This window comes from Desmodus rotundus, chromosome 8, assembly GCF_022682495.2.
Source record: "Desmodus rotundus isolate HL8 chromosome 8, HLdesRot8A.1, whole genome shotgun sequence".
Classification (NCBI taxonomy): Eukaryota; Metazoa; Chordata; class Mammalia; order Chiroptera; family Phyllostomidae; genus Desmodus; species Desmodus rotundus.
The window spans coordinates 117,052,488-117,077,703 of NC_071394.1; the positions used below are offsets into that span (position 1 = coordinate 117,052,488).

A 25,216-nucleotide genomic window follows, 5' to 3' on the forward strand; every position below is an offset into this window, starting at 1 on the left:
TTCCTCATCCAGAGCCACCCTACATATTCCTGCCAGAGTGATCTTCCTGACACACGCTGGATCACACCACTCTCCAACCTGAGCATCACTCAAGAGCTAAACTGCCTATCAAATAAAATCCAATTTCTTAATCCCGTAATTCAAGGCTAGTCACACCCCTCTCTAATGTATTTTCCAAACCTGTCTCCAATTACTATTCAAGAAATCTGTACACTCGCACTGACTTTCCTGAAATCACACCTGTCTATACTTTCTAGACTTTCCTTCCTTCTCTTCATACTCCTTAGACCACTTTTCTCGTATACCGACTGCCGCCTGTGCCCATTTGTTCGAAGTTCCGTAAGCACGTTGTACAGTTAGCATGTTCTGTAGATCTTCCCCGGATACCTTCGTCCAAAAAAACAAAGAAACCGAAAGCTCTTTCCTCCACATTTCCAGAAAACTGACTCCATATCTGGCTTATGATTCTACTCACTTTCTTCCTGATGCTGTAGTTGCGTCTAATCTAACAGACTCCAGACTTATCAGCAGCAAACAGTGTCATTTACAGGTCTACTCTTCGTACTGCCCCGCACTGAATGGAAGCTCAAAATACAGTTGCTGAATCAATGACCTAAAATTCTACTTTCTTTCCCTTACTGAAGTATCTCTAATTTCCGTACACCTTGAATATAAAAGCGTCAATTTGCTATAACCTGCTATTTCATCTAGAGTGCTTGCTCGCATATCCAGCATGACCGTTCCATTGAGGATGCAACTCCTTAGTTCGAAAAGACTGTGCAAAGAGAGAGTTGCCACATAGGGTTTACTCCACCGGTCCCCACCGTCTTCAACATCCTCTTCAAATTTCAGCCATCTAAAATGTATAATGTATAAAAATATTTTATAAATAATGACATTTTCATTGGCTTATTTAATACGATACATGTAACGGTGCTCTTTGAAAGAGAAGCAAAGATCACTACCCAACCAAAATTTGGCTACAAACACATTTTTACAATTAACTGTATTTTGCCATGTATAACGTGCACGTTTTTTGCCCAAATCTTTGAGGGAAAATAAGAATACGCATTCTACATGGGTGGACCTAATTCTGTATCTAATTTTGTTTTTACTGTATTCCATAAAGAAAAGATTTTTTCCCCTGAAAGTTTAGGCCAAAACCATGGTTGCACATTATACGTGGAAACACATTATACACGGCAAAATGCAGTAGGCAGGCTATGGTCGGTAACACCCATTAGTCACAAGGTATCCTTGTGGCTCCTCTTTCTGATTTAAGCTATCGCAATAAAAAGTCTCCAAAAACTGGGGCACTTTGCAGTTTCCACTTCTAATCTTCTTTTTAAACTTATAATACACAAGATTTTGATTTTTCAAATTTGTTTCTGTAATTAAAAACTTATGAAAATCTATACCATAACTCCTTCGGCATTAAGTTATAGTAGTAATAAATATTTATGGAAACAAATTTTGAGAATAAAGAGAAAAACTAAGGATAATTTCCAGACACGAGGAGATTCTCTGCTCATTGTTTTCAAGCAATGTTGTATCTATAATGATAATTTCGATTTTATGTTCTCATTACAGAAAGAAACCAGGTAAAGCCACCATCATGCAAAACACTGAGCCAGCATTTATCACCTGGCAGTTTCTTTCCACTCGTACTCCTGTCCATCTCTGTAGCACAGCTCATCCATCTCCGTGAAGAGGTCATGCGGGATGTGCTCCTCATCGTCATCCTCAGTGCCCAGGATGAACTGAACCCTCTGGGACGGTGTGTCTTTACAAAATAAGAATTTAAATGAGCTCACAATTTCCCTCAATCCATTCAAAGATAAACTCACAGTTTTTGAAAGTGAAATCCTTTGGTCAAAGATACATCATCAAAACTCTTTTATCCTTAAAATACTGTAATTCTGGAAGGAAACAGGTGCGACCATCCAGGAAAAAAAAACAAATCACAGAAAGATCACATCCACAGGTGAGAAAGAAAAATTTCATGTTAAAAATAAACAAGACTAAGTAATTATGTAACTAACTGATGGTAAAACAAACAAATAAAAACAAGCACCATCCAAAAACTTGGAACACTATACTCAAAGACAGGACTTTCTCTTCACTAAAAATACGTGGAAAGTTGGATTATAAAGAACATGAAATAATATGTATTTAATATGTAGCTAAGTTCAAAAGTGAAAAAAGAAAATCCCAAGTTCCAAAAAATACGGGAAAACCCAAAGCTAGAGGTACACTGACTTTTCCTACTATTGTGGAGGCGCAAAGCTCTTATCAGCTGAGGCCCTTGTCTCTGGTTCGATTTGAACTGTTAGTGGAGAGGTACAGTTTTCTTTTACCATAGGAAGGAGACTCCCGTCCATCTTCTTTATCTGATTCTTTATCTTTTCTTCTCCGGTGGTGATGCTTGTGTCCACGATGCCGATGACGTCGACGACTCTCTTTACTAAATGGGACGTGAACACCAATGTATACAGCTCGATGACCTAGCAGAAGGTTCAGAAACACATTACTGGCTTTCCAAAAGGGAAAAGAAGTGATATGCGCAAAAGCATGCCATGACTTACTCTGATAAAAGAAAATTACAGATAAATTCACATAATTAGAAAAGCTAGTCTCCTGTTACTTCCCTTATTTTATAGAGCCCTACACAAAATGCTACAGCAAGGGCTAACACCCCTGACTGATACACACACCAGCTACACGGTTACTTGGGGGTAAGCATTAGCTGGCAAGTCTAGAATGATATTTTGAAAAACAGAGCTTGGCTCTCCTAAAGTCATACTATGTGGACATGAATTTATTCCACCTACATTTACGGCCAATCCCAGTGAGTCAAGGTTCTTAAGAGATATGTTTTAATGATAATTAAATACTTTATATTGGGGTATTTGTACATTTTTACTAATTTCTTAAAGTTTTGAAAATCTCAAATCATCAAAGTCTAAATTACTGAGGGCTACAATAAATGTAAATGTTCCAAATACTCTAGTTAAAGGGTAGAAATTATCAGATGGGGAAAACAAAGCAATACAGTAAGGTTATGATATAACTTTAAGATGGAAAAGGCTACAGCTGATGTTGCATTATTCTGAGTCTGTACTCTGATGAACAAAATGGTTACGAAAGGCAGTCTCTGCTCTTGCCCACTACACAGAACTGAGTCAGGGAGCAAGACAGCTAGCAGCGCTGTGTCGACTACTAAAAAGCATGAAATTGATTTCTTAATTAATTTTAATGAGGTTCCTATCTAAGTTGTGTTGAGTGGTAGGGGTCATGGACTACAAACGTAACTAATTTGCAACTAGGCAAAAACCATCTGGCGTAGGGCCGCCTTTTGCCTTTACGTACAAAAAGGAACACAAAAAAGTAGTCTGCGCAAATACGAACAGTGATGTCATTCCTCTCCTGACAAACGCCGCACAACAGTCAGAAAATGACTACATCGAGAAATCCAAGATCTTCACCTCTAGGTAAGATTCACAAGTACAGTCAATCCTAACTACTCGTGGATTCTGTAATTTGCAAACTTGCCACTTGATACAATTTATTTGGAAGCCCAAACTCACGGGGATTTTGCAGTCTTTTACAGCAGGCACACAGAGCAGCAAAGCCTCTGCGTTGCCCGACACACACGCCCCAGCTAAGGCTGGAGAAAGGTGGCGCACGCTGACTTCTTGTTTAGTTGCCACAGTACCCGTGTCAATAAGGCAAATAATCACCTTTTAAACTAAAAGACACAAGACCTATAAAAACACAGTGAAGTAAAATCATCTAACATCTCACAGTACCCACCACTCTACCTAGTTCATGGTTAAGCACTAGATGAAGAACTACAAAAATTCAGTATCAATTATTTGAAAGTGTTTTACCAGAAATTCCCGAATTTAAAAACCAACGATAAAGGGTTTCTTTATGGAATGATGGAAAAGTTCTTGGAATTAGAGCGTGGTTATCCACAACATCGCATACGTACTAAAACACAATGAATTATATGCTTTAAACTGGTGCATGTTATGTTATACAAATTATATCGCAAGAAAAGTGAAAAAAAACTGTAACAAAATTCAGTGAGCTCACAATTTCATTTTAGTGAAACCATTTTTTTGTGAACACCAAAGAAAAGTAGAAATTAAAGAAACAAGTTCTTACCACTGTGAACTGGAAATTACAACATTGTTACCCCAATTAGTACTAATGGGTTTTGGCACATAAGCCCCAACGCACCAAAACAAAAATGAATTTTACGAGTTAGTAATTTAGAATTAAATAAATAATTCATTCATGAGTGTGCAATTCAGACAAAATAAATAAAAATATGTTAGAATCCAAAGACTGAGAGCGATCGGACCATGCAAGGTTTTTTCCCCCTGTTTTTATTATTGCCCCCTAAGGGTGCTCTCATAATTTTTCTTTCACCTTTACTTTTTATCATCAACGGCCTATTTAATCAAACTCTGAAATAAACTTAATCTCTCCCTCAAACTTGACATTAAAATGTAGATACGTACAAAGTATGCAAAGTTAAGGGGCTTTAGAGTAACTAAAGGAAGCCAAGAAATATGGTCAAGTGCCTCTCTTCATGGTCTAGGTCACACGTGTCTCAGAGATGACATTAAATGGTAAGTGATGGATTAAATATTATCACCATACAATTGAATTAATGAAATTATTGCTAAAATTTTAACTTCCAGAGTCCCTGTAATTCACAGAATCTAACCACAAACGTCTAGGTAACTGAGGTTCTTTCTAGAAGCCCTAATAAGTCTAGATTTTAAAAGTCAAATTTAAAAGATAGTTTCTTTTTTTTTTATCTCAGAAAGTAAATGAGGAGAACACTTGTGTCTCTTCTCATCTCCTTTTTACAAGCCACAGATTAGTGGCCCCATATGATACCAGTTTTCACAGAGAGTTTAATTTAACAATGTGTTCTCAAAAAGCCCCCAAAATAAGTCTACCAAAACATTTGTCACGAACATCACCTTGACCAAGTGTCTGAGGTTAACATCATCAACAGTAAGTCACGTTGATATCGTATGTCCACAGATGTGATACACTGAGAATAGCCAGTCACTTCTGTGGTATGTTCCCCAACATGCATAATCTTGGTCTATGAATATAATAACATTAGACAAACCCAAACTTCGAGACTTCCCTTCTACAAAGTAGTCAACCACTCCTCTTCAAAAAACCAAGGTCATGAAAAGCGAGGAGTGATGGAGGACCTGTGAGAGAGCAGAGGAGACTAAGGAGCCATGACAACTGAATGGACGACTGGATCCTGAACCGTTGGTTCATCTGGACCTTGGGAACACAAAGAGCACATCACTGGAAAAACCGGTGAATCCACATAAAATCTGGAGTTTAGTTCAGAGAGTCGTTACCACGGTTCGCTTCTTCGTTTTCACAAACTTTATGCTGGTTACATAAAACGTTAACATAAAAAGCTGGCCAAAGCTTTGCAACTCTTCTGTAAATCTAAATTTATTTAAAAAGAAAATGAACAAAGAAAAAGAAACCACTTTTTTTCTGCTTAGGAAAGAAAGATTGGCAAACAATTCCTCTGCACCACAATTCTATGTTGAGGTTATTACAGCCTTTCAAAAGTTTAATGTAACAGACCTATAAAATGAGTATTCAGATGACAACCAGTGATAACTGTGGCTTTTATTAGTCTGCTACTCTAGTTTGTTCACAACACAAATTACCCAACCTGCTAGAAATGAAAACAATGAGAGTGTTAACTGATTTCGTAACTGTGGCATTTCAATTCTCCAAGTTAACTAATGGTAACCATTGTCAAGTTTGTGTAACATAATCTATGTTATGCCTACTTTCAACAAAGAGTTAATAATCCAAGAATGTTCTATTTGCAGATATAGGTAGTGGTTACATGAGTGTTTGCTGAATTAGTCTTGAAATTCTATTTGGAAAGTATAATTGAGCACCCCTCTCAGTGTATGCTCTGCCTCACAACAAAAAATACTTCCACAAATAGTAGGTAAATCTAAAAGGACACTAACATTCATTAGTGAATTGCCCTGCTAAGCATGAGTGACTGTAAACAAACTTACTTTCTAGTTCTTCTTTTTCAAACTTGGTGTTCACGGTTGAACTGGTTTTACCGAGATCCACAACAGCTTCTTCATCAGGACCCTATAAAGAAATTGTTTTCATTGGTTTATAAATTAATATATAGTAAGGACCTACTACTAGGTGTAGCATTTGAGATAGCCCCAAAATATATAATACTGCCTTCCTATTAAAGAACTAAATTTTTATTACAGCTAACTGCACTCATTTTAAAGTATGCTTATATGCTGTTTTTTAATCCACAGAAGACCATTCCAAAATCTCATGGGAAGAACCGAGATGGCAAAGATGTTTAATTGGTATTCTATGGAAGTTACTAAGTAACTGGTACATACATTCACTTCAACAGAAAGACCCTGCACAGATCAGAAATTAAAGAACATCTGGGGTGAGGGGGACCCTTAGATAATCAATATAGAATACTTTACTTTTTATTCTTTGCTCCTTGGTCCTCTAATTAAAAGGAAACACTTAACTGAGCTATAATAGACAGAATTATGGTTAAATGTAAAATTGTCAAAAATGAGTAGTAACATGTAGTACTACTTTCATGTCGGTAACATGTCAGTACCACTTCACTGACAAATTAACTAAGATTCAAAGTTACAAGAACTTATTATTTATACAAAGGAAAAGCCATGCTAAAAGTTAACCCATAAGGAGAGTCTAGCTTTAAGTTGTAAGTCTTCCTTCCTAATTCTGTTCCCTTCTTCAGCTCAGCAAGGGCTAAATATATTTACTGTAAAATATGGCACAGATTACTTCTAAGAAAATAAAACTTCCCTTCTCAACCTGAAATTTAACTTTCAAAGGAGCATGATAATCACCATTAACTACTGTGTAATTACTACGCACAAGATTCTATGCCACCGATGGAGACAGAAGAACTAGTTCCCTTCCCTCAAAAAGTCTTCATCTGCCGTTGTCATGCACTCTGTACCCTTGGCCCAGCATGGGTCTGCGGGAGCTGGGCAAGGAAAACAGTCAACCTCGCCGACCTTTAACCTTGCAGGGCAGCATGAAGCTTTGAACCTCCACAAGGTGTTCCCACAGGTGCAGCCAGACTGGGTGGCCCAGGGTAACAAGGACGACACCACCACCACTTCCAGCCGCTCTGGAAAGTCTATTCCCTTTCACGTGACAAAGGTTGGCGGGTAGTACACCAGGAGCAGGGAGCAGTGCAAAAGGATGCTGCTGTCCTTAGCCAAGCCGAGGACCGGGAGTCACTGGAAGAGCACATCCAAGCTTTTAAAAGATGTACAAAGGCTCCGAGGAAGGGCTGGCTGATAGGAAACAGGCCTATCTGAACTTCACAGGCAACAACCACCAGCTCACAGAGTCTGTATTGAGTGTGCAGTACACAGAGGAACCTAAAGCACGAAACCTCATTCAGCAAGCTGTTCCCACCAGAGGGTTCCCATCCCACAGTGCCTCTGTCAACGAATCAAAGCAAAAGATGAATGCAGTAGGGTGGCCCAGGAAGAGGCTAATGAACCAGAAACGAGTAGAAAGGGGCTGACTTTGTGGAGGGGCAGATGACCTGTGGAGCAGGCAAAGGGATGGGCACAAAGGAAAAGGGCAATGTTCTGGCTCAGCTGGAAGCAAAGTACTACAGACTTTCCAGAGCAGGAGAGAAAATACACTGCTTTCAAGAAGGAAAGGAAGTGATCTAATTTGTTCTCTTAGAAGGTCCTTATGCTTTCATCGGTAGCTTTGTAGACAACAGAGACAACTGGAGATGAGAGAATTAAATAATACTAACATCAATTATCACACTGTTAGTATTCCACTGAACACCACTTTTCTAGAACGAAGTTACTTTTCTACCCATCCAATCATAGTCTTTTTTTAATTTCCCAAGGCAAGCTTTCAACCATCCTGTTTCCTCTGTGGTTCCTCTTACTGCCCGGCATCTCCTCCAGCGCTGAGAGCAACAGGCCAGAGTGGCACACGATGTAGTTGGTTAGCTTCTTACCCCTCTCAACGCCCAACAACCGGAGAATCAGTTGTTTTAGAAAGGGTCAAACAGGAGGTGGGGTAAAATGGTCTTTTAAAGTCTCTTCCCATTTTTGCTCTATAGTTTTGTACTTCTGTAGATAGCTTTTCTCAGTAAATACAAACCAGACTCATATACAATTGTTCCTGCTATCCAGACTCTCAGTATCCAAATTCTCTCATCTTTAAACTCAGGAACTGAATCCATCTGATTACATTTTAAATGAATTCCCTGCCATCCAAATGCTCACTATTTGCTACCCAAAACTCGGAACCAGACTCAGGATATTAGAGAATACAAATCTCTTGATATCCAAACTATAGAGTCAAATAGGTTTGGTTATCAAGTGGTACTTGTACATGACTCTCAATGATTGGTGTTCAACTTAATATAGGAAATTCAGAGGGAAAAAAATGACTTGCTAAGCCACCATATTTAAAGAAGTAGCAAGCAGGCCATGTAGACCATGTGACATAATGATTAAGAAAGACGACAGAAAACAGTACGTAGGTTAATCAAACTGCCTTACGGCAATCATGCACCATGGAAATGAGGAAAGGCTGAAAACGGGAAACAAACAGCCCTGACTGGTGTGGCTCAGTTGGCTGGACAAAGCAAAAGGTCAGTGGTTTGATTCCCAGTCAGGGCACACGCCTGGGTTGCGGGTTTAGTCCCCCATCTGGGTGCAAGAGAGACGCAACCAATGGATGTTTCTCCCTCACATCTAATTTTTCTCTCCCTCTCTTTCTCCCTCCCTTCCCCCATCTAAAAATGAATCTTTTTTTAAAAAATAGGAAACAAACAAAAACCTACAAAAAATTGTAAGAATGGACAATCAATAATTACCATCCACTAAGAGTGCGATACTCTAAAATCTTTATTCAACTTTCCTCCAGTGACTTAATACCATTTAGTCCCTAAACCTGCACAGGTACAAAAGACAAGCCGTCTCCTAAATTACAAGGGCAGAAGTTGTGTTATCCCAAGAGGCAGCATACTGTGTATTTTCAAAGGGATTAACTGCTCCCATTCTAAACTTTCACATAGCCAGAACAATTACCAAGATAGAAAACAAGACAATGCACTTACCTCTCACCCCAAACCACAACAAAACCTTTTATTTCTATGCAGACATACTTACATGCATAGATGGACTAACACTGATCAGTTAACACTCAAAAATCGCTTACAGCGGGCAATCTCACAATATTTGCTTATTTAAAACACTCTTTGACCTCTAAACATCTATCATAAAAAAAACTTCTGATATGTGTAAGAAAAGGCACATTAAAATACAACGGCTGTCCATCAGCACATCCTCTTATGGTCCATCCAGCTTCTCCCATTAGACACTATCTGTGACCTTAAGTCAGTCATTTAACTTAAAGCCAAGTGAGAACATCACTATACTGTTATTATTAGTTTTCAATTAGTTTTCATTAGAAAACTCTAATGAAAGAGTTTTCATTAGAATGTCTTCACATGTAACTTGTAGAACAAACAAAAGTTAAAATTTTCAAGTCTAAAATTTTTACAACACTAGAACTGTAAAGGGGGAGGGGAGAAGCATCTTCATTCCTCTCTTCTCTTACAAACTTGGCTTTTCAATGGCTGTGAAACATGAATCAGAAAGGCAGGCTGCGACAAGTGCGAATATTAAGTAGGACACACGACTTGGCCATCCTGACATTCTACAAGTAACTCACCAGAGTACGCAGGGTGCATATCGCTACATATTGAAAATCTCCTAGAACAAGGCCACTGATGTTTCAAGGGGGCGCGGCAATTCTGAAACAAACATACTGCATTTTAAATCCTGTCACTTTTGTATAATGCTTTAAGCCCTATTTCTAAACATAGAGTTACTACACTATATATAGTAAATTTTTGTTTTTTGAAAGTACCATAAGTAAAAGTACTATGTATAAAAGTGTATGTCGCATTGAGCATTTTGAAGGCTGTGTTGAACTGTTAACACTGGCACCATGATGACTGGGAAGCAGTAAGAAAGAACACAGGCGGACAATCACGGAGTGTTCGATTTTGTGTTACAACAAATTTTTACTTTTAGTATTTTTTAAAAGAACAAATTCAAGTTTAATCTAATAGGTTAGTTACTTTTAAGTCTGCATCTAGGAAAAAATCTCTACCTCCAAGGTAGGGAATTTTTTCCCTCCAAGAATATAGTGGAAAACTAATAATAGCAACATCACAGACAACCCTTGACATCAAAATGTTTCCATTCTTAACCTCAGATAAGGGAGTGAATCCAAGCCAGTGCCTACAAAACGTACCTAAAATGAAATAAAGCTGAGGCACTGGGAAAACTGAAACACACGAAAGAGTGGAAAAGCACCTAAAGTATATAAATGCAGGACTGATCACTCTAATCTTAACCAAATTATTTTATCCTTGGCTACAAGCTTCTACTTATAAGGTAACTGCCCCGGCCTGGTGGCTCAGTTGGTTGAAGCATCATACCATACACCAAGAGGTCATGGGCTCGATCCACAATCAGGGCACACACCTAGGTTGTGGGTTCAATCCCTGATCAGGGCATGTAAACAAAGGCAACTGATCAATGTTTCTCTCTCACATCAGTCTTTCTCTTTCTCTTTGTCTCTCTTCCTCTCTCTCTCTCTCTTTCTCTCTCTCCCTCTCTCCCTCTCTTCCCTCTCTCTCCTCCCTTCTCCTCTCTCTCTAAAATTAATAAACATATCCTTGGGCGAGGATTAAAAAATAGTAAAAAATTAAAAATTTTATAAGATATTTAAGGTACAACAAAGACAACAGATTTAAGAATCATCCATACATGGTCATAGAGAAAGTTTAAAATCTCCGTATATGAAACAGCACACACGCAAGGTTATTTACTACAGCTTGTATGGGCAGCTTATGCACCAGGAAAAGGCCAGAGACAACCCACGGACCCCTTACTAGAGGAATGGCTACCCACCCAACGGGATACCGAACTACCGAAGAAAACACGGACATTCTCCGTGCACAGGCATGAAACAGCATCTATTACCTACCGCAAACGAAATACACACAAGGCCGAGAACCACATCTACAGCATGCTACTTTTTACGTAAGTCCCCAGAATAGGAATATTTAAATTCCCACAATGAAACACTGGAAGGACATACAGAAAATAGAAACACTGGACCCACGGCAGTAGAGGCAGACCCCTGATTTGTTACTTAACCACGTAAATACAGAGGCAGACCCCTCGATGCCACCTTTTCAAAGCTACTTCACCATCTATCTCTGCTTCATATACAAATACGAGTCTAATGCCACCTGAGAGACCTGTGTGCTGAGACACCGTGTGAAAGGACCGAGCTCTAGGGCATAACCCACAGAGGATGCCCACATTTTTCCTGAATCTGAATAAGGAAACTATCCCATTTTTCTATAAAAAATGCTTTCTCATCTACCATATAACTTTAAAACTAGATCAAAAAAGACTTGCGAGGGCAGAAACAAATACCTATGAATTACCTAATTAAAACCTATGTGAAGATTTAAAATGTATACCAAAATAGCATTATGGTTGTATAAGAGATTCGTACTGGACATGCATGTATAACTATCTAGGACAGAATGCCAAGATGCTGCAACCAACTTTCATAAGGACCAAAAACTGTAGTACTTTAAGAGATTTTGATATATTAAATTCGGACACACCTAGAGAGTGTTAAAACTCAGCTTCCCTTGCCCTGTGCTAGAGATACTGGTTCAGGAGTTAAGATGGAGCCCAAGCACCCGTATTTTTACTAACCTTTGTATGTGATTTTGGTGTACACCAAAGTTTCAAAGTATCTTTGGATTACATTGAAGACTTAAGTCCCACATACTTAAATTTCTCTTTGAGGCTGCTTCATGCCCTTAATGGTTTTACAATAGTTAGGTCTTCTCAGGACCACTCCCACTTCACTTACATTGTTTTAACTCTTCAGAAAAAAATGTACATTCCAATTCACAAGAAAATACTGAAATACTAAATACTAAATACTAATACTAAAATACTGTATTAGTGAAAGTTACTACACACTTTCACTAATACAAACCACTCCAAATCCATACTGTTTTAAAAGTTGACATGTATGTCAGAATATATTACCCAAGATGCTTAGGGCAATCTATCAAAGTATATACAAATGGCAATGTTGTTCCCCCAAAATATAAGTTTCCTCCAAATAACCCTAGTTCCTAACTCCATCCCTACCTTACCACTAAGAATTGAACTGAATTATTAGAAAGCTTAAATTTGTGGGCAAAAAGCTTAAGAGTAAGGCAAATAATCCTTTCCAATCCAGTTAAAGGGAGAAATCATCATTGACTACTGCTTCCTACAATGAAAAGCCAAAGAATGAATAATATTCACAGCTCCTAAAGAACTCACTTGGCATTTTTGGATCCACATGTTCACTCTAAAATAAGCTGAAGAGATGTAAAGGGTATATGGAAAATCATCGCAAATTTTATATGTAGGCAATCACGTGACTTCCACAGAAAAAAATGTAAAAGCCTTGTGAAAAACACTTTATCACCAGACACAGTGGGAACGGGATTGATTCAAACACTGGAACAAAAAGCTTCAGAATTTTTTCTTTTAAATACCATATGATCTTACTTATAAGAGGAACCTAATGAACAAAATGAATTAATGAGCAAAAGAGAAGCAGAGGCATGGAATCTTGGAACAGACTGACAGCTGTAAGGGGGGTGGGGGGTCAGAGCACGGGGGATGGACTAAAGGAAGGTGAAGGGATTAGTCCAAGAGCGTATACATGAAGGACTCATGGACGTGGACAACAATGCAGGCACTGACTATGGGAGTAGGGGGAGGGCTGGGAGGAGGAGGCAAAGGGGGAAAATTAGGGCAACTGTAATAACATTAACAATAAAATATATTTTTTAAATATCATAGTTAAAACTAAAGACAATTTAAGTGTTAAGAAAGTTTCAAAGTTGAAAAAATCAAAGAATGAAAGAGCAGAGAACTCAAAGAAGTATGAGATACAAAAATGGGCAAGGAATAGCCAGGATTGCTAGTGACACATTTATTGTCAGATGCTTTGTCACAAGGCACGGGAGTCGTGGACAATGGGAAGCCTTATCATGGTTCTACCTGAAATTCTAAGTCGCAAATACTGCTATTTCTCTGAGGAGATGGATGCATTCACTCCGAGTTCTAATTCAGTACACATCCATGGCAAAAAACCATATAGGAATCACTTATTTTAGTACTATCAAGTTTGTAAGTTTATTAACAGAAGTAAAGACAAAACCCTGTTCCCAAAATGGGCTTTCTTAAAATAAAAAATAAAATAAAACTATACATTTTCTATACATTTTAGTATAAAAAGCACAGGTATTCCACACAAAAGGAAAAAACACAGACAAAAATCCAGTAGATGTTTTTCAGGAAAAGAAGGTCCAGGAGGTGTCCTGTCACGAGTCCCCATCTCCAGCCAGTGTGGGGTTACCATGAGCTCGGTATCTGCAGGGTTCTGCTGCATATTTCTACTGAAAATCAACAGGAGGGAGCCAGGAAATCCCTCAGCAATATGGTCTGTTTGCCTATTCTTCCCCTAGAAAATAACCATGTTCCCCATGAATTCAATGGACCATGAAAAAAGTCTCATTTCCTTAAAGACTAGTAATTAAGGAAGTTATCCATTCATTCTACAAATATTTACTGAGTATATACTATGTACCAAGCATTATTCCCCATACTGGGTATACATCAATGGGTGAAAAACTGTAACATAATCAAACGTCCAGTTTATCGTTTAATTTACAGGTATGATGTGGCTCTCCATAAGAAATCCAGATATAAATGAATTTTCCTTTCTACTGTGGATGAATAAATTAGACCTCACAAACTCACAGTTACAGACATGTCTTACTTTTCCAGTTCAGTTTTCTCATTTTATAGCTACAGGATAGACAGACAGATAGACAGACAGACACACACACACAAGTGACTTGCTTAAGACTTACACTGTTAGTTGACAAAAGAACTAAAATTAAAAGCCAGGTCTCCAAAGTCCCAGTTACATGGGTTCTTTAACACTAGACAAGAAACCAAGGCCACCGTCATTCATGCCGAGAACACAGTAATGTTTTCACAATACTTATTAAAACTGGTCATTACCTATTTATGTAAGTACTTCCTTAACTGTCTCCCAGTCTGAACAATAAGTTCCAAGGAAGGAACTACATCTGTTTTGTTCACCTATGTACTTTCAGCATCAAGACTGGCCCTTGGTAAGTTCTCTAATAAATACTTGTTGAATGTCGAGTATGTTTCAAAAGACAAGACATTCAGCTAAAAATTTATGTTGGATCCTCTCAAGGACTCCTTATGAACACAATTAAAGCTCCAACACAGAAAAGCACTCAGTATTTTTAAATTTAGTAACTCAGCTTATAAACAAAAAAAAGCCCAACATCCATACTTAATAAAATCAAAATTCAACTCATAAGTGCGAATCCTCAGCAAAATCAAACAAAGTTAGTTTTTATGCCTGAAACAGATTTTCTAACTACATACTGAATTTTACTAGTTCTTCTTAGTCATTTATCCTGTCTGAAAAGCAAAATCCATAATTTGCATTTTCTTGATAAAATGGTCAAAATGACACTTTAACATTCCAAAGGAATAATAATAGGGGGGAAAAGGGTGTTAAAAGATTAACAATAGATTCAAAAACTTAGTTTAATATCCTTTTGGCATGTGAGGCTTTAAAAAATCCACTATAAAACCAGCAGAAGCCTCCTATCACAAATTGTCTTCATTACTTAAGACACATAGCTATAGCTCAAAAGTAACACCTCCCATAAATTACTAACACATAATTTTAGTTATATAATACTTCACTTTAGCCTCAAAACACACTTAGCCACTAGGACAATGATTTCTTTCCTAGTATCTTAGCCAAATAGAATTTTTAAACCCTCACTCAAATAACATTAACTAATCAAAAACCTATTTTTATAGAATAATGAAGCTGCTACAAACATTGCTAACTTTATACAAGGATTTGCTCTTTCCAGCAGACGACTTCCACAGCCAAGGACACAGCGGATGATACTATTCTAAGCCAGTGCTAATAAGCCTGACATTTCTTCAAGCTTCACTATTAAACTCTGAAAAAAGTCAAACTTCTTTGTGAATAAAACACAAGATCACAACTAGGTACATACAAGTAACTTCTTCTCCAGGAGAAATCTTTCCATAGTAATAATTAAATGCCTTGGTTTTTGATGATGGAATTCAGTAAGCCCCTTGAAGATTCCACGGCCAGTGAGTACGTATCTGATCTGATTTAGGTCACTGTGCTTTGCACAGATGAACCCTTCTAAGTTGCTCTTATGGCACAGCCAATCACTGTCTTCTAAGTTGCCTAATCTTCCAAGCTGATAACTACAACTTATTCAGGGGTTACAGCACAAGAAAGTTCATAAGTAGCACACACACACCTTTCCCTAACATCAGGGCAGCGCACAGCACACCCTGAGAATGTGTGGATGAATTTGTTACTGTGCCTGCATATGCCTGTATCTTTAGAGCATATATATTTTCAACAACATATGAGGTTAAATCTAGCCCTTTCACTTCATTTCAGGAAAGATCCAAAGATGTTTTTATCTAAAGAGTTTTGCTTTTTTATCATATCTATACCAACTTATTGTAACTATACTAATAACTATTAATAAATCCTACTATGGCTTATAAAAATCATTTTAACCAAAAATTAAGTGTTCATATTGGTAACAGCTAAAAGGAAAAAGGAAATGAGCAGCACCCCTCCAACTTTCAAACTCAAAATCTCTTTACACTCTTTCAAAAATTACTGAAGACTCTCAAAAGGCCTCTGTTTATAACAGTTTAATATCTATTTACTTCACCCTATGGAAAGTAAAACTGAAAAAACTTCAAAATATTTAAATTCATTTTTAAAAATAATAAAGCCATTACCTATAACATAAATAACATTTAAATGAAAATAATCATTTTCAAAAACAAAAAAAATTCAGTGAGAACGGCTTTCACGTTTTGCCGAATGTCTAGTATCTGACTTAATAGAAAACAACTGGACTCTCCTGTCTGCTTGTGTAACCAGTCTGATAGGATTTGGTATTTGGATGAATTATATGAAAAATCCAGATTTACACAAATACTCTGTTGGAAAAGGGAGGAGTGTTTTAATACTCTTTTCCGGTAACTCTGATTATTCCTCTTTGATACTTCACCAAATTCAACAAGTAGTCATTTCTTAAAAGTTAGTTTGGAAGATGGAATCTGAAGCCTTTTCAAGCGAATATTTTGTACATTGTTATACTGAAACTCAATGGTCTAAAACTACTTCAACTATGTATAATAAAATTTAAGAAAAAAATTTTCCAACTATAGTTAATTAAAACAAAATTCTAACTGAACGTAAATGAATAAAATAAAAAGTCTACCAAATTCACATAAATGCAATCTAAATTAAACTAAAAATGCATCTTTGAATACACAAATTTGCTTTCTGGTACCATCAAAGTCTGTATTTTAACAAAGCAAATAAATGATACTTTCTATAGAAATATCTATTATCTCAAAAGTGAAGTCTTACTACCAGCTAATCCTGTAGAATTCACTGATGACATGCAACAGCTTAATAATGAAATAAAAAATTTAAAACTTTAATAATGTACCAAAGAAGAAAATACTTTGTTTTAATCTTCCACTGTTCTATATAAGACAGTAGATACCAGCCAAAGACATGCCAGAGCCTTCAAATCCAATGAAAGCTTCCTGTTCATTAAACTTCTCTAAGAATTAGAAACCCCAATGACATCAGCAGTTACAATAAAGCATATAATTAATCATTTTTTTTATCTTCAGACTTTCTATGATTTATACTTCGCAAAAGAACATAAATCTGAAGAAACGTAGAAAAGACGGGTCATTCACTGATTTTTCAAATTCTCAATACATCCGGGTGGGGGCGGGGACAGTGGGTAGAGGGGATTACAGGAACTACTATAAAGGACACATGGACAAAACCAAGGGGGAGGGTGGAGAGGGGGGAGGGAGGTGGGTTCACAAGGGGTGGGGTGGAGGGATGGGGAGAAAAGGCATACAACTGTAATTGAATAACAATAAAAAAAAAAAATTCTCAATACATCAAGCCCAGAAAAAAATATCTGCAATCAAGTTCAATACCGATTTCTACAATGACCTCTTGAAATTTACCTCCTGTAGAAAATCTTAGCCCTCCCCGCTAATATTTAAGAGCTTAACCTCCTGGCCATGCGTATGTCTCACCCCCACTAAATTATTAAAATCCTGAGCACAGGGACTTAGGTAGAAAACGGAGAAAGAGAGGGAGTGAAAAGAAGAAAAGAAAGTTAAGAGTCCGAAGGAGGAAAAAAAAGGAATCAGTTGTATACAAATTTTTAATTTCCCAAATTGCAAATCAAAATGTTATTCTCCATCAAAATACAAAACATCCATTTCTCCAAAATGTTACCTGATGAGACATTACTCTGGGCACTACTAAGCCAATATTCAAATAAAATTTTAGAAATCAAGTTCTACAGTTTAGATATCAACTCAACATATAAACTCAGTAATTTTAGTCTTGCTAGTTCTTTTACTGAATAGCAGTATTTATTTTTTAAACCAATCTACTGAAGTATGACTGGTGTGTAAAGAGCTGTACATATTTAATACACAGAACTCAGTGGAGTTTGGGGATACACATACACCTGTGAAACCAACACCATCATCGAGGCCATAGATATATCACATCATCTGCTATTGTTTCTTCCCAACCCCTTTATTTTTTAAAAAATTAACATTTAAAACTGGTAAAGGTAGGACGACACAGATATCCTCATACTTCCTAGTAGGAATGTAAGTTGCTCAAAACTTTTTGGAGAATAAGCTAGCAAGAATGTATATTTTTAGTTTTTAAGAATCTCCTTTGTGTGGCCTGGCTGGCGTGGATCAGTGGGTTGGGATTCCCGATCAGGGCACAGGCCTGGGTTGCCGATCCGGTCCCTGGCTGGGGCACACTGGACAGGCAGCCAATCAATGTTTCTCTCTCACATCAATGTTTCTCTCCTTCTCTTTCTGCCTACCTTCCGCTCTAAATAAATAAATAAAATCTTTTTTAAGATTTTAAAAAATAATGTTCTTTGTGCAGCAATGCACCTTGGGTATCTACTCCACAAAAATAAAAGCACCAAAATATATAAAGATAAAGTCAAGCATGTTTACTGTTCAAACTGACAAGAACAAAAAACAACTTTGAAGGAAATAAACGGGATGTCTGATTACCATGAAATATTATGGAGACACAAAGAATTAGAACTGAGTTCCCTCTTAATAGGTATCAGTACATTGTTCAGAAAAACACAAGTTGCAGAGTTACATGTTTATGATAAGATTTTTACATTTTACAAAGGATAAAACTTTATTTGTGAGTATATGTTTATATAAAGCTAAACGAAGGACAGAAGGATATCTAGGTTGGTCTAGGTCTCAACAAAGATCATGTTTCTCTAAAGCTGTTAAGGATCTATTAATTCAACATGTACCATAAGATTTTTTTGGTGTTGTTGGAACAAGTCAGCAAAATAAAATCCCAGTTTCTTGTTCTACAACATTGCTTCATACATAAATCAAACAGGCCTAAATAAACAGCAACTTCATAGGCAAAAAAAAAAAAACAGAAACCTTTTATCTTTGGCCTCTTTAACCATCTCATACAAACCAACTACGTATAGTACAGCTAAGTACATAAAAAAGTACCTGAAGTGATCAGAATAAAATTGTTTCGTTGCTGTTATTAATGCTTCTTTTTTAACAAGGTTTTTTTTTTTTCTTGAGATTAAAATAAACATGATCACATGACAAGTAACGTCAGAGGTAGGACAGAGACTGCTCCAAAAGCTGGAATGGTCACCCTGAGATCATTAAAAATGGCTGATCCCTAACAATATGTACAAAAATATATAATGTACATAAAAAGTACAATTTTCCTTTCAAAAGTACTTTTAAGAAAAAAGCAGGGCCTTGGAAGTCTTGCTTCTTTTTTCCTCTCCTGGTGCAAACTCCCATTGCAGTTTTGGTTGGGTGGTGGAGGGCATTTCATCAGTGGGGGGAACTGCTGGCGGCGAGCAGGACTCTGCTCCAGGGTGACCGAGGTAACCCCCGCAGATTCTGACACATGGGAACTAGAGGGTGAACAAGCCACAGAGTTGTTGTTTTTTTTAAGTTACACAGGTGGGTAGTGAGCAGGCACAGGAACACGGCAAAGGTATCTTTTCAGAGCAGCCAGCTGGGAATATCATATAAGATTTCATATCAAAAATAATCGTTAAGCCCTGGCTGGTGTAGTTCAGTGGATTGAGCACAAGCCTGTGAACCAAAGGGTCGCAGGTTTGATTCCCAGTTGGGCACAGGCCTGGGTTGCAAGCCAGGTCCCCAGTAAGGGGCGTGGGAGAGGCAACCACATGTTGATGTTTCTCTCCCTCTCTTTCTCCCTCACTTACCCGCTGTCTAAAAATAAATAAAATCTTTGAAAAAAGGTAATCTTTTGAAAAAATGATTATTTTAGTCAATTCTTCAAAAACTATGATCAATTCATGTTTTGAAAACAACTGTGATTACAAGGTAAGTAACATTTTTGAAATCACATTTCAAGCGGTCTGAAGATGGTTCAAAATTTTCCTCAACACTTCCCCATCTTATAAAAATGAATCAGCAGGCACCCTGAAATTAACATTTTTTCAGCTTCACAGTCAGCCAATTATATAATCACACTGATTTTTTTTTTTTAAATCTTAAATTCAGTTAAAAGAAAGGCTAAGAAGCTTAGAATTCTAGTTGTGAATTTCAATCAGCCAAAGTGAAAAAAATCTAGAAACATTAAAAGTTAGGTGGGGAATTGTATGTACAGCAATTAAAACAATTAGGAACACATATCAATGGTCCTTGAGAATTATCATACTAAGTGAAATAAGTGAGAAATAGTTAAAAACCATATGATGTTACTCATATGTGGGCGAGAGCAACAAATGAACAAAACTCATAGACACGGACAACAATACTGTGGTTACCAGAGGGAAGGGAAGTAGGGACAGGGAGTGGGGAGGTGGTTAGTACATGGTAAAGGGGTCACATATATGGTGACAGAGCATGATTTGACTTTGGCAGTGGGCACACAATGGAATATACAGATCGTGTGCCGTAGAAATGTGCACTTGAAACCTGTATAATCTTAGTAATCAATGTCACCCCAATAAATGTAATAAAAATGCTGAATTCAAAGTAAATATGGAAAAAGAAGCAAGCATATGTAGTACCCATTTAAGTTCCCTTTACGGATGTGAGGCCACATTTTAGAACATGAACGTAAGCGAAAAGGTAACTGCTAGTGGTGTAGATGCTGCTGCTGACATAAGGCAGTGGGCCCATAAACATTTCTCTTAATTCAACCAAAATAAGGAGGGGGGGTGCAGTCTGGTGTATTTTCTTAATTAAGAGAAAACATGCTTTAAATTCTTTAATTTAAAATTGTTACGCTTCTCATATTTCCCTAAACTCTTTAAGAAATGAAAGTGTGAGAACAGTCTCCTTTAATGGGTAAGGAAGGTGGTTCTATTACTTACTACACATAGACATACACTGCTGAGTTCGGGCAACCAATTCAGAACCCGCCACTACTAGTCTTCAACAGTGTTTAAGACCGCCATCTGGTGGCTATCACTAGACATGTGGAATTGATCTTCCATGCTGTGCTGGCGGTGAATAGGATGACCCAAAAGCCTTATTCCAGGTCCTCACCCCCCAAAAATTCAGGGTTTGAAAACACTTCCCTGGCAGCTGCTTTATGAAGCCTGAACATGTAATTAGATTCAGAAACACTTAAAGAGTAACAATATAAATAACCATTCAATAAATGTCCCATTTATACATTAGGATATTTAGGATACAGTAGAGCTATAGCTTTCACATAGGTATTTTACATGCCATCAGGGCACATGCCTGGGTTGCCAGACAGGTCCCCAGTTGGTGTGTCTTTCCTTCTTTTTCTCCCTCCCTTCCCCTCTCTCTAAAAATAAATAAATAAAGTCTAATAATAATAATAATAGTCAATGTGTTACAGTGAAATAGATTAAAAGTCATTTTTTAAAAGTTGTTTCAAGTACCCATAGCATTTCAGGAATTTTGTTTTTAAACATATTTTGAGGCATAGGTATAATTTCATGAGAATTGAGTAAGTAAAGAATCTAGCTCATAAAAAAATATAGTAGATCCCAATAGGGTGAAAGATCTTTTTTATGAAAAACACGCCAGAATCAAACACATCATTACAAAAAGTAACTGTACTTGACAAAGTATATCTCTATATTCCCTAAGAGTGATACTGTACCTTTAAATGCTAGAGAAAAGTAGACATAGATCAATTTATATTTGCATTGAAAATTATATTTAGTTACAGCAGTCCTACATATTAACTACAAAGAATTTTTCATTCTTGTGGGTCTGACCTTCAGCTACCGTTAACTAGGAAATTTCACCTAAGAAATTAAAAAATAAGTTGGGGTGGTGAACACACAATGCAATATACAGATGACATACTGCAGAATTGTACACCTGAAACCTATAATTTTATTAACCAGTGTCACCTCAATAAATTCAACAAAAAGTAAAGTAAAAGAAGTTTTAAAATAATCTGATTGAACTTCTCTCATTTCCTCAAAGGCTTTCAAAGCCGGTAAAGAGTGACTTCTGTATCTCCAAAAACTGAAGTCTTCTGTATTTCGAATCTTTTGATCTTTTTGTTTTACATCTTTGTTTCTGCAGAACAGGGCTTTCCGACTTTGGCACCGATGACAGTAGGGCTGGACATTTCTTTTTGTAGGGGGTGGCCTGTGTGTTGCAGGACATTCAGTAGCATATCTGGCCTCCACCTACTAGATGCCAAAAGCCACAGAGCCTCTCTCCCCGGTTATGACCAAAAAAATGTCTCCAGGAATTGCCAAATGTCTCTGAACAGGCAAAAACACACCCCAACACACACAAACCCATTGAGAACCATTGCCTTAGAAATAACTGGGAGCTACTACAGATTTCCTGTACTTTTGGGCCCTGTAAAATAAGCAAAAAAAAATCTACCAGGTTCTTCCTCAAAAGTCAGCATATACTCGCACACAGGCAAACTTTAAAGCCTTAATCCTTTCATAAAAGCTGCATTTAGCAATGAACTCTACAGACAGAAATGCATCTTGAACTTGAATTTACAATAAAAGTTTTATCGAAGGCTACCTGTTCTCACCGGAATCTCAATGATGTCATATGGATAATTTTACTCTATAAAATATTCCTACTATAGTTTCATGTAACTTTAGAGATAAATAAAAGATAGAAATCTTTTTATCTATGCATACTTTTAAACATCAGATATAAAACAATTAAGCCTAAACCTTCACATCCCACAGTGGCTCGTGAGATGCAGAGCACCTCTGCGTGAACACATCCGAGACTGACGGATCACCCAGTACAAAATCACTGTGCCTCGCCCCTGTGTGCATTTCACCACAATGCAGTTACTTGGTTAATCTACTTAATTAAAGTCACAGACCAGCCTAGCTGAGAAGCATCCAGACTATGGACTCTGTCAGACTGACAGCCAAAAAACAGTGACAAATTGAAGCAGAAGCAGATAGAAAATATGAGTGATGCCAAGTGGCACCTGACAAAGAAGCCGTATGTCCGAGATGAGGAAGATGAAGGTTCCAGATAGCTGTTTACTGAAGCTATCTTTCCTCTTTCTGAAGCTCTGGTGTGGCTTTTCCTGGATCCCTATAAAAAACCCTATATGGTTACAATATGCCCCTAATTATACTGAGTTTACATGTATTTCTGACTCCAGGGAACCAAAAGAAGCCTGCCTAGAACACTCACACAACTTACGCTATTTGTTTTTACTTACTCAGGTAAAAGCTGTCAATTCTGAAATGGAAACAGTTTAAGGATTTAAGAATAAAATACTGCCAAATTTAACCATTACGGAGGTAAACTGGCAAGTCTTTACCAATTACAACAAATGCTGTTGCCATCTATTCTTTGATACAAGGTCCTTTTCAAAGATTCAAGATAATATTTATTTTCCAAATTACCCAAATCTGAATGAAAACCAATTCATCAGGCAATTATCCTCATGCTCAATAGCATATAATCTAACTTTAAGTACTTTCAGTAATTACTTCCAATGAATTCAAAGGAACACTATAGACAAATGTTTTATTTCACCTTCTCTCAATATTTTCTGTATTTGCTCTCCAGGAGACACATCTTTATGTGAATAAAAAGTTTCCTAAGCCCTAGCCAGGTAGCTCATTCAGTCAGAGCATGGTCCGAAGGTTGCAGGTTTGACCCCATCAGGGCACAGAAAAGAATCAACCAATGAATGCACCAGTAAGTGGAATAACAGATCCGTGTCTCTGTCTCTCTCTCTCTCTCTCTCTCTCTCTCTCTCTCTCTCTCAAATCAATCAGTAAATAAATAAGTAATCTTAAAATAATAAAATAAAGCTTCCTAACAATAGTAACTCACTTTATTGCTTGCTTACCTAGTATGAGGGTCAGGAGAGTAAAGAAAAATGACTTAGAGGTCATCAAAGAACATGAGAGAGCAAAGATCTGAGTTTCGGTTTATGTCTTCTCTTTCCCAATATTCACCAGCATCACAGTAGTTTTTAAAGGATGACAAAGAGAACAGACAAAACTACAACAAATAAGAGATATCAGGAAATATTTGTAATAGAAAGTGGATGCAGGAATGGTTATCTCATTTGGAAAATAAACAGCAGCCTTAAAATAGATGACTATGGAAGAAATAGATCAGGACACAGAAGCCAAATCATGTTGAAATAAGCCAACAGCACACAAAATTTTATCAAGTGATTAAGACAATTTACATATATTTGAGAAACAGCTTCTACTTAATGATCTTATCCAAGAAATTAGCATAAAATTAAGACTAGATAATACTGAAAACTGTACGTATACATATATATTGCAATTTGTCAACCAGTTTACTTTGGCTGGAGCTGAAACATTAGTAAGATTAGGTGCTGGAGTCAGAGAGCCTGAATTCAAAGCACGCCTCTGCTACCAGCTGGGCCGGTTGGTTAGCCTCACTGGATCGCAGTGTCCCCACCTGCAGAATGTAGAAAGTATCAGAGCTCACAACTGACTGACGGGCTGTAAAAATCAAACAAGATAATGAATGTAATAAGCTTTCCAAAGATCATAGCACAAAATATATACTCAATTAAATACTGGGTATTACTACCACCCTACTGCATGATCATCTTTTCTGGTCATACTATGTTCATTTTACATTTTACATTTAAGTGAAATTAAATTTGTTCTGTACCTACTTACTGCCATCTCCCAACTCATTTCAAGCTCCTTGAAGATACAATTTTAAAGTCTTCATGCAGAATTTTATTAACTCTGTATGTAGACAACAGATTCGGGATAAAAACAAAATACAATATTTCATGCTAGACAGGGTCAAAGTAAGTCACATACAGCTTTTATTTGCTTTTAAAATTTTGACATTTTGAAAGGTAAGGGGAAAAAAAGGAAAAAACTTGGTCCTAGCATGGGTAATTATACTGTCACTTGCCTTTCCAGTTCTGATAAGTTTCATATTCATTTCAGTCACCTCCGCATGAATTCTGGGAGACAGAGTAAACAATGAAGAATGTGCCCATGAAACAGCATGCAGACCTCTAAGAAGATTTACTACCAACCTTTATATCAAAGGCTTCTTTAGTGCAAATGATTTTCCATTCATTTTATACAAATGGCATCTTACTGAAAATATAGTATCCAATATCCTAATTAAGTTGATCTTTGCATTAACAACTAATTCTTCAAGTAAATAAAAAATAAAGTGTCTTTTTCACTAACTGAATCATATGGTATCTCTATATAATTCAGAGATGTTTATACCTATCCTTCTACTTCAAGGCACTTTCATTTGTTCCTTTATTCACCTTATGATCGAACAGTTATTTATCAAGT

At 37.1% G+C, this 25,216-nt stretch overlaps 1 protein-coding gene across 13 annotated transcripts in view; it reads right to left on the reverse strand.

Moving 5' to 3' along the window:
- Positions 1-25,216, reverse strand: part of SLC4A7 (solute carrier family 4 member 7) — a 96,244-nt gene that overhangs the window by 54,094 nt on the left and 16,934 nt on the right. For 7 of the 13 annotated variants that reach the window (XM_053930463.2, XM_053930461.1, XM_053930468.1 and 4 more), the window contains exons 2-5: positions 6,093-6,174; positions 2,358-2,504; positions 1,645-1,783; positions 696-856 (exon numbers count right to left, since the gene is read on the reverse strand). In XM_053930463.2, the coding sequence (XP_053786438.1) occupies positions 696-856; positions 1,645-1,783; positions 2,358-2,504; positions 6,093-6,174 (529 nt within the window). Of the gene's footprint in view, positions 1-695; positions 857-1,644; positions 1,784-2,357; positions 2,505-6,092; positions 6,175-15,322; positions 15,644-25,216 lie in introns of those variants that run through there. The other 6 variants (XM_045200154.3, XM_045200159.3, XM_045200153.3 and 3 more) reach the window with 5 other exon arrangements.